The 15,587-nt window shown below is 34.1% G+C and overlaps 1 protein-coding gene and 1 non-coding gene across 5 annotated transcripts in view; both read left to right on the top strand.

The window, feature by feature from the left end:
* Positions 1–15,587, top strand: part of WDR17 (WD repeat domain 17) — a 118,330-nt gene that overhangs the window by 31,341 nt on the left and 71,402 nt on the right. For 2 of the 4 annotated variants that reach the window (XM_064371045.1, XM_021670105.2), the window contains exon 1: positions 4,056–4,169. The exons of 1 other annotated variant lie outside the window; for it this stretch is intronic. In XM_064371045.1, coding sequence (XP_064227115.1) covers positions 4,104–4,169 — 66 coding nt within the window. In that variant the 5' untranslated portion in view covers positions 4,056–4,103. Of the gene's footprint in view, positions 1–4,055; positions 4,170–5,459; positions 5,566–15,587 lie in introns of those variants that run through there. One more of the 4 variants, XM_064371047.1, reaches the window with a different exon arrangement.
* Positions 6,061–6,192, top strand: LOC135272596 (small nucleolar RNA SNORA51). Its single transcript, XR_010340616.1, has one exon. It is a non-coding gene; the product is annotated as a small nucleolar RNA SNORA51 (small nucleolar RNA).

The following is a 15,587-nucleotide window of genomic DNA, read 5'->3' as shown; positions in this document are numbered from 1 at the left end:
ATTTGTGGGAGCTAACAATTAAAACAATTGAGCTCATGTAGTTAGAAAGTAGAATGTTGGTTACCAGAGACAGACTGAGAAGGATAGCAAGGAAGGAGGGAAAAAGTGCAAATGGTTAATGGGTTAAAAGCATAGTTAGATAGAATGAATAAGACCTAGTATTTGATAGCACAACAGGGTGATTACAGTTAACAATAACTTATTTTATATTTCTAAATAACTAAAAGAGTAAAATGACAAATGCTTGAGGTAATTGTATCCCAATTACCCTGATACAGTTATTATACATTGTATGCCTGAATCAAAGTATCACGTGTACCCCATAAATATGTGCACCTACCATGTACTCATAAAAATTAAAAATTTAAACAAAAATAACAAAACAACTATTTACATAGAATTTACACTGTATTAGGTATTACAAGTAATCTAGAGATGATTTTAAGTATATGGAAGGATGCTCATAGGTTATTTGCAAATGCTATGCCTTTTTATGTAACCGATTTGAGCATCAGAGGATTTTGATGTCTGTGGGGCCCTGGAACCAATCTGCTGCCAAGGCAGAGGGAGGACTCTGATTGCACTGGTGTTTTACTGACTTACCTTTTGCTGTTCTGAGTGACTGTGCTTCTCACTGGAGGTCTGTGATTTGTCTGGGTGCACTCTGTTGCATGTGTCTCTTACGCTTCTTGATCAGTGGGGTAGCTATGGAGTGTTCTTCTCATGTTGATGTTAGAAGCATAAGGTTGTGAATGGAAATGAGCCATCCATTCAGGGCTTGGAACTGGAAAACCATGACTTCTGCCTACGTATCATTGGGCACAGCAAATTACATAGCAAATTTAAAGACAACAGGCAGGGATACAAAGGATGCCTGTGATGAGCTATGGCAAAGACATTAATGCAGAGAGGGGTATAAAAAAATCAGTACCAATACCCAGACCACAAACTATTTGTGTGCTTGGCTGTTCAATTCCTGTAATAAGTTTTCTGACGGTGAAAACTACTTCATTATTTATTTTATTTTACATAGTGATATATAATATTTTATTTTTGTCGTTTCCTTCATCACTAATTTGAATAGGTAGTAAGAATTTTCTGACTAAAGTAAGTCAAATGGGTGATTTAAATGAAATATCAGTGTAATTAGACCCATAGACGTAGATACAAAGATGTGAAGATATGTAATAAATTGCCTCAAAAGTTTCTTTTTTTTTTTTTTAATCTCAGTTATGGCTGAGTGATCATGACATGCTTCCCCTCTGAGGTCAGCTAAAGGTTTCAACTGTGCACCTCAGGGAGGGGTGAGAGTTAAAACCTATTTATCATTCTTACACTAAATGAACCAAATCTCATCTACCGTCATATCATCAAAATACCTGGAGTACAACAAAAAAATATTTTTTATGCAAGATAACATTTAATCTGAGATTACACAATGTGAAATATCCTGTTTTTATTATTACTTGCAAATATAATAAATAGTGCTCATGGAAAAGTATCAGGACATAAGAAATAACTATTATATGCTCTATAAATAAGGTATTTTATTCACACTAGATTAGTAATATAGTATAATAAAGACACACTTGGTGGTGACATTACAAAGTACTTTTACTAATTCAAGTTTTATTTTACTCTTAAAAAAACACCAGAAACAATTTCTTAAGTGATTTTATTTAGCTACTTCCCCACAAGGAATTGGATAGTAATCCCATTTCACTTAGATTTAGATACATTTCCTTAAATCTTCTCAAGTTTCAGTTGAGACATGTGCCTTCAGTTCATGTGAACTGCCACTAGGTGACAAACTTTCATAGCACTGCATATGTCAGTTCGCTCAACACACATTTTGTATCTTCTGTACAAAGATGATTCAGGCTTGGTCCTTTGGGGAACTCACAACTTATATCTACAAAAATAATCACTATCTAATACCTACAAATATAGATATGAAGGAGCACAGACAAGAGATTTGGAGGATTTGAGAAAGTCTTTAAAAGAGATACCTAATTTCAGTCTTGAAAAACTTGCAAGTGCTCACCACTCGGGAAAAGGTGAAAGGGGCAGCCTGGGCAAAACATTTAAAAGCTTCAAGGCAAAAAGTCTTGAAAGCATAGAAGGGCAACATGTATTTGGGAATTACATTGAAAGCAGAGAACAGTAAGTAAATTATTGCATTAGTTTGTACAAGACACAGTGAAGGATTTCATTAAAAGTAGTGGCATTAGTGATGAAGATAAGGGTCTTCTGAAGACTCTTTTCCCAAAGTAATTCGATAAGACTTGGTGATCAAATGTAGAAGGAGGAGGAGATAAGGTTCATGAAAGAATCAAAGATAACTTGATATTTTCATCTCAGGTTACTATCTTAAGTATAATGACAGTCATTGAATTGGAGAATGAAACAGAAAGAATATTTGGGGTAGTAGAAAGGAAAACCTTACTTGAAAGAGATACATTAGGTTTATCAGGTAAAGGGCTGAGAGATCTAGATCAGCAGGTAGCTCCAAATGGAGTTTAGGAGCTTGTATGGCCTGTAGGTTGTATTATGGGAGACACACTGGAATAACTGAAGCAGAGATGAGGTTGGTAGTGTTGTCTGGCCAGTACTAGATACAAGTTCAAAGTACAGTAAAAAAGCTGACGGCAGGACTTAAAGAACTGCAAATCAAAATATGATAAGCAATAGACAAAAGAGACAACAATGGAGAGGGGACAAATCCAGAGAACGGGATAAGGCAGGCGATTAAAAATCGGAGCAGATCAGCCGAAACAAGGGGCTTTCTGGAAAGTAAAAGGGCAGGGTGGAATAGCCAAGGTAACAGATTCAAGGAAGTCATTGAAATGTAAACAAGTTAAGCAAGAGATTCTGCCAATCCTGGAGCTTCTTGCACGTGCAAGAACCTATTCCCAAGCGTTTTAACTTGAATCTTCACTCAGATTTTATTGAACATACTTCTAGAGAGTAAGGAATCACAATGGATATAAAGCTGTTCTCAACTAGCTGCAGTGATAATTATATTTCATACAAGTGTATCTTTCTATGCCAGAACAAAAGCTATGTTACTTTTTGGATACTGAAGAATGAAACATTCAAATGACAAAAACTGTAATTCTCTCTTCCCCGCCTCCACTCCCCTCTTTCCTTGTTTTCTTTTGTTGCTTAATTCTCTTCATCATTTCACTCATTTTCTCTTTCTCTTCTCTTCCTTCTTTCCTCACTTCCTTCTGTCCATCCTTCATCCCTTTGTCCTTCCTTCCTTTATTTTGTCTTTGCTGAAGAAAAGACCACTTAGAACCTTTCATATGTTGGGTTAAACATCTACACTTTATAGAGGATATTTTGAAGTCCAAATATTCTCCAGTGTAGCAAGAAATATCTTACTCATCATGGCTAGTAAATAATCTCTTCTAAAAATGAGTAAAACTAAAATTAAATTACATTCATGTGATTTTGACTCTGTTGAACATATTAGCATGGTATTAAATGGTGTCTTTAAACTTTTTGATGCAGTTAGGTGGATAGCAATTAACTTAAATGTAAAATGATTTAACTCTCAAGTATGGGGCTGGAAGCAAACAGAAATATTATAGGATTGGCTTTGTCATTGTATACCTTTTAACTTAGAAGCTTTCTATCTCTAGCTTTACTTCCAGTTCCTGAGGTTGAAAATGTATCTCATCTTCTGCAGCCTATTTTGTGATTTTTATGGATTGCTTATTTTTAACTTGGTAACTTTTAGAAATTGTTGCTCTATTTCTTACAAAAGTTAAATCTAAGGTTGTTTTTTAAGAATGTAAACAGAAAGGTTAATAAAATATTTGATATAGCATTCTCTGGTACTATCCAACAACATTATTATTGATTTTTTTCTTATTTGAATATGGACTTTTATTTCGTTCTTTTAACAGATACTATTGTAAATACTTAAAAATGTTTCAGCTGAAGTATTTGTGCAGTTCTAGTCTTTTGTACTGAGCATCGTTTCACAAGGGAGATTTTGGTAAATCTTGTTTGGTTGAAACACATTGTTGTTACTTTAGGTGCTGACTATTCTGATGCTGAGTTTCCAATTGCCTTGATTAAAGTAGAAACACTCTATGGCTTGGATGACTTACATTTCAAACTGGTTTGAGCAAGATGATTGGTATGAAGGACTACAAAGAGTAAGATATATTTATTTGTAATTATGATTTCCTGCAATTTTTTTAATGCCTTGCTTCTCATACAGTTATATTTCTATGTCATTTATACTGTGGACATTTTCACATTGCCAAATTCTGAGAGTGAATAAGACACTGATTTTCTAGTTTTAAAGCAGAAGTAAGAATATAATAAGGGTAATTATAATTATATATTGAAGATAGGGCATTTTACTTATCCTAATTTCAGATGAGTCCTTAATAATGGTGTTTTGTTGTTGTTGTTGTTGTTGTTTGTTTGTTTTTTGAGACAGAGTCTCACTCTGGCACCCAGTCTGGAGTGCAGTGGAGTGATCTCAGCTCACTGCAACCTCTGCCTCCCAGGTTCAAGTGATTCTCCTGCCTCAGCCTCCCAAGCAGCTGGGATTACAGGTTCTCACCACTATGCCCAGCTAATTTTTTATAATTTTAGTAGAGACAGGGTTTCACCATGTTGGCCAGACTGGTCTCGAACTCCTGACCTTGTGATTCACCCACCTCAGCCTCCCAAAATGCTGGGATTACAGGTGTGAGCCACCACTCCTGGCCAATAATGTTTTCAAATTATCTTAGCCTTTAAATATATAATAACATTTTATATAATGAGATTAATGTATGAAAATAGCAATAATTTCAAGCAAGTCTTTCCCATAAAGAAAATCATTTAATGAAACAGAAAATAAATGTATACTGATACTATTTATCATAAAAATATTTTAAAAGGAAATGAAAATAATTCTGAAGAAGACTGCCATGTTGCATCTGATAAATTTTTAGGCGGTTGATTATGTTTGAAAATAAACTGCATTGTTAGTGTGGCAACATTTGCATAGTTTCCTGAAAATAGTATTCTAACCTATTATTACAGTAGTAGAAAAAATTACTATTTAAAATGTACCTTGTCAAGTGGATTTGGTTTAGAATAATATATGATTTATCTTTGATCGTTTTCACTTTTTAAATTTCTTGATTACTTAAATAAAGATAATTTGTGTGTTTTTATTTTATTAATTAGTGGAACAAAAAAGCCAGATGATGTGCAGTTTTACTAGATTTTTCACCAGTGTTGTTCAAGGGCGTATTCTGCCAAAGATATACAGTACTTTATTTTTCTTTCTTTTTCTTGAGCTTCCCATCCTAAGCACACTAATTATAGATATTTTCTCAGTATTTTGCTTATTTTTCATTATAAATTCCCAATGGTGTAAAGCCTTTTGGCCTTTTTTTTTTTCAGATACTTTTTCTGTAAGTTGTGAAGAAAGCTGGTAAAATTCTCTGGAGCCAGCAAATATCTAACTCTGGAGAATAATACTCATATTGTAAATCCTAAAGCATTCTTCAGAAAAGAAGTTGAGAGTTCCATCCTGAATTTCAACTTCAGGTATAAATGATGGAAATATTTCAGCTTACAAAGCCCCACTTACAAACACACACACTAACACACACACACACACACACACACACACACACACACACACAAATGCCAGAATGCCAGTATCCTTATTTGTATTATATACGGGAACGGGAACAGATTTTAAGAAAAATACTTTTTAATGAAACATATTTCCTTTAAAATGACTTTGGAGCAGCTCATGGAGATTATGAGAATTCAAAATCTTTCCCTTCTTGCCTTTTATACCACTATGGGCCTTTATAAATGAATGCCTGGTTTTGAAACATATTAAAAGTGTAGCTGTTGTTAAAATATAGAAATAGATTGACCCTAAAATAATATTATTGTGAGTTTGCGCTTCTTCTGGCTTAAGTATTGACCAGCTCTTGTACATATGTAGATGAAAATGAAAGATATTATTCTAAATGAAAAAAATTGGCACATGACTATTGACCTTAATTTCTTTCAAAAAATCCAGCTTATGGTCTCCTGGTGCTTTCCACAGACTGTGTTCTTACACTGATTGTATAGAAAGAGGAGGCAGAATAAACCTACCCCATATACAGTTCAGCCCAGGACCTGTGCCTGGTTTGTATTGTGAATGGGGAAATACAGAATTGAAAAAAATTGGGTTATTATTTTTCATGTTATTTGTATATGCATATATAGTATATATAATCAGCATTCAGCATAACAGATTTTTAAAGTTTTTTTTAAATGTTCACAAGAAGAGATAAGTTGTGTTTTTGAGTTAAAAATTGTAATTAGAAATGTAATGTTTGAAAAATCACATACAAGTATGATTTTGACATAGTATTTATGGCATACATAGGACTATGTTTATACTAATACATATAGTTGAACTTCATTTTAATTTAGTTTAATAATTTTGTTTTTGGCAGATAACTGTCTTACCTATATATTAAATTTTGTTATGATTATTTTATATCACAATAATCTTACATATTCAAAACTGAGCTTTATAACTAATGTAGATGTATTTTTATCACGTTTTTATTCACTTTGCAAAAAGCATCTTCACCATCTATTCTCTATTGAACCTAAGAGTAAATTTAGTATGATTATTTTGTGTGTATGTGTGTTTCATATGGTATGAGATTGAAAACAAAAATAGAATTTCGGTTAAACAAACAAAAATAATATCATTGCAAGGGCTGTATTTGCCAGGCTACTGATGCTGTCAGTTCTTTGTGGGGTGACACAGTGTTCAGGGTTTCTTCCTGAAACCATTATAAATATGCATTATTCAGTGAGCTACAATGGTTAGTACTTCATTGGCAAAGTGCGTATGTTGTTTCTGAGCCAAAAAGATTGTATTTTCTGAAGGAACAAATCTTTGAAAAAGACATGAAAATTCTTAAGTGGTTCACATATTAATGAAACGTTCTAAAGTAAGGATAATAAAGGCTTTGTAGAATATTTTTCCAAAATATGTGACCTGTCATAATTAAGTATGTTTATTTACCTTTACATGTGACATATTTTGTAGGATTTATATTTAAAATAAAAATATATATTTTGAAATGGACCTTCACTGGACCATTTTCTGTCTTTAGTAATGCAGAATCATGAATTGAGTAACAATTCATGCTGACTACAAAGACAATAAAAGGTCCTGGACATTTTGTTTCATCTCCTTGGCAATCGTAGATATACTTTAATGAAGGCTGCATAAATATTACATATCTTTTTTAGTCCTTTTGAAAAAAAATGTAGAAGTTCAAATATTAGGATTTGCTTGAATGCATAATTCAGATTTTAAGTGCAATGATACTTATATATTCAGTGATATATGATATACTTTTAACATTTTATTCAGAATCATATTGTTTTGAAATAGCTATGTCATTTTGTCCTATTTATTTTACTATCTGGCTTAGCAAGTTTTTTGACTCTGAATTTTAAAAGGATTTAAGTTGTTGGATTGTAAGACCTCTAAAAGCTATGTAAGAACAAAGGACACCAAATTTTGTGTCAACATAGAAATGCTTGCATTATCTAATTTTGGATACTAAAAAATAATAAATCAAGATATACTCTTAGCGAAAGTCAAAATATATTGGCATAAATTTAGAAGTTTATTTTTGTTTTTAATAAATAAGTTAGCAGCGAAACTGCTAGTTTCTAGTTCAGTATGTAAGCAGCTTAGAAGTTGCTACTCCATTTTAACCAGTAAAATGATTGAACACATTGAAAAATCAACGACTCCACCCGAGAAGTAAGGGCACAAGGGAAATCACTGCCCTCAAAATCATAGAGAGAGAAATGCAGTTACAGAGAATCACAACTTACCAAAGCAGAAATCAATTAGCAGAAACCAACCTGGGAATCACTGCCAGAGTGTGAAAATCTGAACTGTTACTGATGAATTGATGGAAGCACAGTATGGTCAAGTCTGAGAGTTAAAAACTTCAGGGGAACCCAGTAATGGGGGTGGCGGGGGACCTTTTGTGAGTTTTACCTCCAAGAACTCTAACTTAGTGCTCACAGTGAATGTTAGAGAAGAATATCCTCTTGCTTCCAGCAGGGGGAGGGGAAAAGAAACCACTTAAATTACACTAGAGGGTTCTGTTTTTTATTTTTAACCAACTTTTAAAATAATTTGTATAAAATTACGGAGTACAAGTAAAATTTTGTTACATGTGTAGATTGATAGTGATCAAATCAGGGCTTTTAGGGTATCCACCACCTGCATAACATACATTGTACCATTCAGTAGTGTCTCATCATCCACTTGCTCCCAACCCCTCACCCTTTGGAGTCTCTCTTGTCTAACATTCCACTTTTACACCCATGTGTACACATTCTCTTACTAGCCACTTATGAGTGACAACATGTGATATGTGACTCTCTGTGTGTGGCTTGTTTCACTTAAGATAATGACCTCCAGAACCATTCATGTTGCTGCAAAATGCATGATTTTAATGGCTCAGTAGATTCCACTGTGTATATATACTACATTTTTGTTATCCAATCATCTGTTGATAGACAGTTGATTCCATAGCTTTGCTATTGCAAATAGTGCTGTAATAAACATATGAGATGAGTACAGGGATGTTTTTGCTATGAGGATTTTTTCCTTTAGGTAGATACACAGTACTGGGATTACTGGATCATGTAATAGCTCCAATTTTAGTTATTTGTGAAATCTCTGTAATGGTTTCCATAGAAGTTGTATTCATTTACATTCCCCACATCTTCAATGAAATCTATTATTTCTGTCTTTTAAGTAATAGACATTCTGACTGGTGGAAGATTATATCTCATTGTGGTTTTAATTTGCATTTCTCTGATGATCAGTGATGTTGAGCATTTTTTCATATTCCTCTTGGCCATTTGTATGTCTTCTTTTGAAAAATGTCTACTCATGCCTTTGCTTTGCCCACTGTTAAATGGGAATTTTTGTATTTTTGTTGTTGTTGAGTTGTTTGATTTCTTTGTATATTCTGGATATTATTCACAGTTGGATGAATAGTTTGCAGACATTTCTCCCATTCTGCAGGTTGTATGTTCCATCTGTTGATTATTTCTTTCATTGTGCAGAAGCTCTTTAGTTTAATTAAGTCCCATTTGTCTATTTTTGTTTTTGTTGTCTGTGCTTTTGAGGTCATAGTCATACATTCTTGCCTAGACCAATGTTCATAAGAGTTTCCCCTAGGTTTTCTTCTAGTATTTTTATAGTTTCCAGTCTTACATTTAAGTCTTTAATACATCTTGATTTTTTTTTGTACATGGTGAGAAATAAGTTTCTAGTTTTAGTCTCCTCTATATGGATGTCTAATTTTTCCATCACTATTTATTGAAAAGGGTGTCCTTTCCCCACTCTGTGTTCTCATTGACTTTGTTGAAGATCAGTTCACTGTATGTATGTGGCCTTATTTCTAGGATCTCCATTCTCTTCCATTGATCTATATGTCTATTTTTTTATACCAGTACCATGCTGTTTTGGTTACCGTAGTCTTGTAATATAATTTGAAGTTATCTAATGCAGTGCCTCCAGCTTTATTCCTTTGGCTTTGGATTGCATTGACTATTTGGGCTCTTGTTTGGTTCTATATGAATTTTAGGATTGTGGCATTCTTTTCTTAAGACCTGCCCTCAGGAGAACTTATTTAACCACAGTGTAACATTCTGGGGTTTTATAACAGCCTAACCTACCTGGGAGAAGGAAAATACCCAACATCAGCCGCCTCCAGCCATCCTGTCCCACCTAAGCAGAGCTGGGGGTACTGAGAGGCACTGGTCATGGGCACATGACTGAGACCTAATCATGGGATTGTAGAATGCTCACTCTGCCCCCACATCTTACCACTACCTTATTAAAGGCCTGATTACAGCACTTTCTTTTGTACAGTTCATCATGTGCACCTCACAGAAATTCACAAGATAAAAAAAGGCAAAAAAAATACAGTTTTAAGAGACAGATAAAGCATCAGAACCTGAGTCAGATATAACAGAAATGTTGATATTATCAGACAAAGAATTTTAAAACTACAGTTAACTTGCTGATAGCTTTAATGGTAAAAGTAGAAAACATGCAGGAACAAATTGAAGGAGAACAAAGTTGGAGACCTAACACTACCCAACTTAAAGACTTACTATATAACTCCAGTAAAAAAGACAGCATGGTATCTGCAAAAGGATAGACAAATAGATCAATGTAACAGAATAGAGAGCTCAGAAACAGACCTACATAAATATATAAATATACTCAACTGATATTTGATAAAGGAGCAAAGGTGATACAGTGAAGCAGAAGCAAATAATAATTGGATAATTCAATACCCCATTCTCAATAATGAATACATCAGACAGAAGGTAAGTAAGGAAACTGAGGACTCAAACAACATATAATCCCACTAGATCTAACAGACATATACAGAACACTCCACTCAGTAACTGCATACACATTCTTCTCAAGTGCACATGGGATGTTTTCCAGGATAGACAATATGTTTGGCTAAATATTAAGCCTCAATAGATTTTTAAACAGTTTTCATACAATATGTCTTCTCTGAACACAGTGGGATAAAGTTAGAAATCAATAACAGAAGGAAAACTGAAAAATTCAAAAAATTTGTGGAAATTAACAAACTCTCAAACAACCAATGCATGAACGAAGAAGTCAGAAGGGAAAGTTAGAAAATTCTTAGAGATGAGTGAAAACAAAAACCCAACACACCAAAACTTATGGGATGCAGTGGAAGCAATGTCAAGGGGCAAATAAATGCTTTCATTAAAGCATTTATAAGATCTCAAATTAGTAACCTATTTTTACAACTTAAGGAATTAACAAAAGAATAAACTAAACCCAAAACTAGAATGAAGGTAATAATATCAAGGCAGAGATAAATGAAATAGACAATAGAAAAACAATAGAGAAAAAGATTCAAATTATTAAAATCACAAATAAAAGTTGGAGCATCTCTACCGATTATAAAGAAATTAAAAACATTATAAGACAGTAGTTGGAACCTTTGTACACCAGCTAGATAACCTAGATGAAATGGGCAAATGCAGAATTTTTTAAAAGCCATCCTAAAATTGATAGAGAAACTCAAGAGACCATGAGTAACAAAACTAAAGGACTGACATTTCCTGATTTCTAAATTTGTTGTGATACTATGGTAATCTAAACAATGTCATACCAGCATAAAGACAGTTATATAGACCAATGGAATAGAACAGAGACGTCAGAACTATCCCCTTACATATATGGCCAAATATCATTTGACAAGAGTGGCAATACCATTCAATGCAGAAAGGCCAGTCTTCTTAACATATGGTGCTGGGAAAACGAAATACCCACATGCAAAAGAATGAAATTGGACTCTTACCTAACACCATAAAAAAAAAAAGGGATCAAAGACCCTAAATGTAAGACCAATATCTATAAAACTTTTAGAAGAAAACAGAGGGCAGAACCTTCACAAGATTGGATTCTACAACAATTTCTGGGATATGATACCAAAGTCACAGGCATCAAAAGAAAAAATGTACAAATTGGACTTCATGAAAATAAAAAAATTTGTGCATCTAGAGAAAAACACTGGCCAATCATGGTGGCTCACATCTGTGATCCCAGCACTTTGGAAGGCTGAGGCGGGATGATCATTTGAGGCCAAGAGTTCGCGACCAACCTGTGCAGTATGATGAGCCTCTGTTTCAATAACAACAACAACAAAATAGCCAGGCATGATGGTGCATGCCTATAGGCATAGATACTTGGGAGTCCGAGGCACCAGGATCACTTGAGCCTAGGAGTTTGAGGTTGCAGTGAACTATGATCGTGCCACTACACTCCAGAAAGAAATCTGTCTGTGGAAAAAAAGAAGAAAAGAAAAATACTATCAACAGTAAAATGGACAGCAACCCATGGAATGAAGAAAATATTTGTAAATCACATATCTGATATGGGATTAATAACCCAAATATAGAGAGAACTCCTAAAACTCAACAATAACAAAGAAACGTCATTTACCCGATTCAAAAATGGACAAGATACTTGAATAGATGTTTCACCAAAGAAGTTGGGAAATGGCCAATTAGCACATGAAAAGATGTTCAACATTACTAATCCTTAGGGAAATGCAAATCAAAAGAACAATAAGATACCATCTCACACCAATTAGAATGACTACTATAAAATAACAGAAAATAACGTGTGTTGGTGAGGATGTAGAGTAATCCAAAAAGTTGTGCCCTGTTTGTTGGAATGTAAAATGGAATTACTGTTATGGAAAACAGTATGGTAGTTTAAAAAAAAAGAAAAGAAAAAATAGAATTACTATTTGATCTAGTATCCCACTTCTGCATATAAACCCCCCAAAATGGAAAGCAAGGTGTGGAAGAGATATTTTTACATCCATGTTCATAGAAGCACTTTTTGCAGTAGCTAAAACATGGAAGCAATCCAGGTGACAATCCACAGACGCCTGCATGAGGAAATATGGCATATACGCACAATGGAATATTATTCAACTTTAAATCAGAAGGAAATTCTGACATACACTATAACATGGACAAAACTTAAGGGCATTGTATATTCAAGTCTTTTGCCCTTTTTTGAATCAGGTAAATCATGTTTCTTTGTCATTGTTGAGTTTTAGGAATTCTCCCTATAGTAGGGATATTAATCCCTTATCAGATATGTGGTTTACAAATATTTTCTCCCATTCTTTTGGTACTGTTGATAGTATTTTTCCTTCCTTCTTTTCTTCCTCCCTTCCACCATTCCTCCCTTCCTCCTGCACTCCCTCCTTCCCTCCCTCTCCTCCATCTGCCAAGACAGGGTCTCTGTCTGTCACCCAGGCTGGAGTGCAGTGGCACGATCATAGTTCACTGCAACCTCACACTCCTGGTTACACATTATGAATGTATTTAATACCTTTGAATTATACACTTAAAAATGATTAAGAAGTTAGATCTTATTGTATGTATATTTTACCACAATAAAAAATGGAGGAAAAATATAGAAATGAGCTATCAAGTCATGAAAAGACATGAAGGCAACCTAAATGCATATTACTAACTGAAAGAAGTCAGTCTGAAAAGGCCACATACTGTATGGATCCAACTATATGACATTGTGGGAAGGCAAAACTATGGAAACATTAAAAAATTAGTTGTTGCCAGGAACTGGGGAGGGGGAGGGAAGAATAGACAGAGCACAAAGGACTTTTTAGAGCAGTGAAACTATTCTTGCCCATATTGTAATGGTGGATACATATCATTACACATTTGTCAAAACCTGTATGATGGAGAACATCAAGAATGAACCCTATTGTAAACTGTGGACTTTGGGTGATAATGATGTTTCAGTGTAGGTTCATCAGTTTTAACATGTGCCATCTGGTGCTGAATGTTAGTAGTGAGGAAACTTGTGTTATGGGGTGAGAGAGGCTACAAAGGGGTATATGGGAACTCTCTGTACTTTCTGTTCAGTTTTGCTGTGATCCTAAAATTTTTCTAAGAATTGTTTGTTTATTATTAAAAATGTGAAAAAAGTTACCAGAAAGTGAAAATTTTAAAATGACTTTTATTTATGTATTTATTTATTTATTTGAGACTTGCCCTGTTCCCCAGTGCAGTGGCGTGATCACAGTTCACTGTAACCCTCACCTCCCCGGCTCAAGCAGTCCTCCCACCTCAGCCTCCCAACTAGCAGGGGCTACAGGCCTGCACCACCACCTCTGTCTAATTTTTGTAGAGATGGGGTCTCCCTATGTTGTCCAGACTCATCATGAACTCCTGGGTTCAAGCGATCCACCCATTTGACCTCCCAAAGTGCTTGGATTACAGGCATGAACCACTGTGCTTGGCCAAATGACTTCATTTTAAATATGTGTTTAAAGATTTTTCTTTAATTATGTTTATTTTCCAAATATAAACTAAGTATTTGGTTAAACAGAAATCAAAAGGCATTTTCACTTAGATGCAAATGTTATAAATAGTAATTTAATAGATGCCCACATAATCTCCAAAAGTAAATGTAACTCACATTGTGGCTGAAATAATGTATATTTTCAGGGAAGAATTCTGTAACATTATTAAGTGTAAAAAAAGAAGTGTGTGTCTTTTTTATTTGCCCTGAATGCTAATGTTTGAGGAAACATAGGTGTCATTAGAGGAGGAGGAAAGTTTCTGAATACGTAAAAGCACTCAAAGATTGGTAGCACAGTTTCTTTATCATGCCAGCATGTACTTCAAATTATTTATTTATTTTTTTTCCTAAATCTATCACTAATTCTGCTCAGATAAGGGGATTTAATGAGATGAAGACAGAAAGAATTGGAGAAGAAAGAGAAGAAGAGATAAGAACAAAGTAGATCCTTTTCAGAAGTGGAAATATGAAATAGAAAAGATAAAATGAAGAGCGTAGTTTTATAAATAAATATGAGTTAGTGATCAATGGGAGAAAACACAACTATTTAAAATTTACTAATTGCTAAGCATTAAAAGAATTGGATTAAGAGTTGGAAGTTTCAGGGTATACACTGAACAAGCACCTATAAAACTTGAGCTGTAGATCAGACGTGTATGTATTTATGTGTGTAGGTTCATATGTGTGATATTTTACATGTTGTGGTTTTGACATCAGCATTATACCAAACTATTGAGCAGCATAAACTACATATTGACTATGCAATATATTAATCACGTAAAACCAAATTTATTTTGGCTTTCTGTTTTCCACTTAATTTTCCAAACCAAAATATTTAAGATTATATTCGCTACTTACATTTTTTCCTTATTTGAAAATCAGATATGAAATTGACAATAGTGAAAAACTGAATTTGCCTGGTGTAACTTTCTAGTAGTGTAATGGAAGATTCTCTCTCATATTAGGAGCTCCTAGCTTTATTTTTAGACTAGTGTTTTAGAGCATGTTGGAAAACATAACTAATAATGGTTTGAGTTCTACCTTTAAAAAGTATTTTTTGTCAATAATTTCTTTTTGAATGTCATTTATTAGACAACTGTATAGTTTAATATTCTGTACAGATGTGTTTTTTGCCTTAGTATGATTTCCTTATGGTGAGTTTTCAATATCCTAGACTTACAGCCTCACTGTTTACTGTCTGTTCTACAGCACCTTAGAGGAATTTAGAGTTTACATATAGATTCATAGCATTTTTTGATCTGAGAGGAATCTGATAGAAAATGTAGTTCAGATGCTGTATTTTAGATACAAGAAATACAGACCTAAGGTTTAATGCCTGACTCCAACTCACACTCTTTGTGTGGTGCAAAGCTTGGTCTACTTCCTTCTTTACTTAAGGTTCAGCCCAGGACTGCTTCTGCCACACAAATTGTCTACATCTCTGGGGCTGTTTATTCCAACATCCTCTGTCCTACTACATAAACAATTTTTATTCACATAGTTTTCTGCTTCTTTTTGCCTCATCCAAACAGTGAGCAGTATTGTTAACCTAGCTTGTATACCTGCCTTATACACCTCAAATAGATTTTGTGAGGATTAAGATTCA

The sequence above is a fragment of the Aotus nancymaae genome, unplaced genomic scaffold (genome assembly GCF_030222135.1).
Source record: "Aotus nancymaae isolate 86718 unplaced genomic scaffold, 86718_ANA_hifiasm-v0.15.2.pri h1tg000115l, whole genome shotgun sequence".
NCBI classification, from domain to species: Eukaryota; Metazoa; Chordata; class Mammalia; order Primates; family Aotidae; genus Aotus; species Aotus nancymaae.
This window is presented reverse-complemented; position numbering and strand designations above follow the sequence as displayed.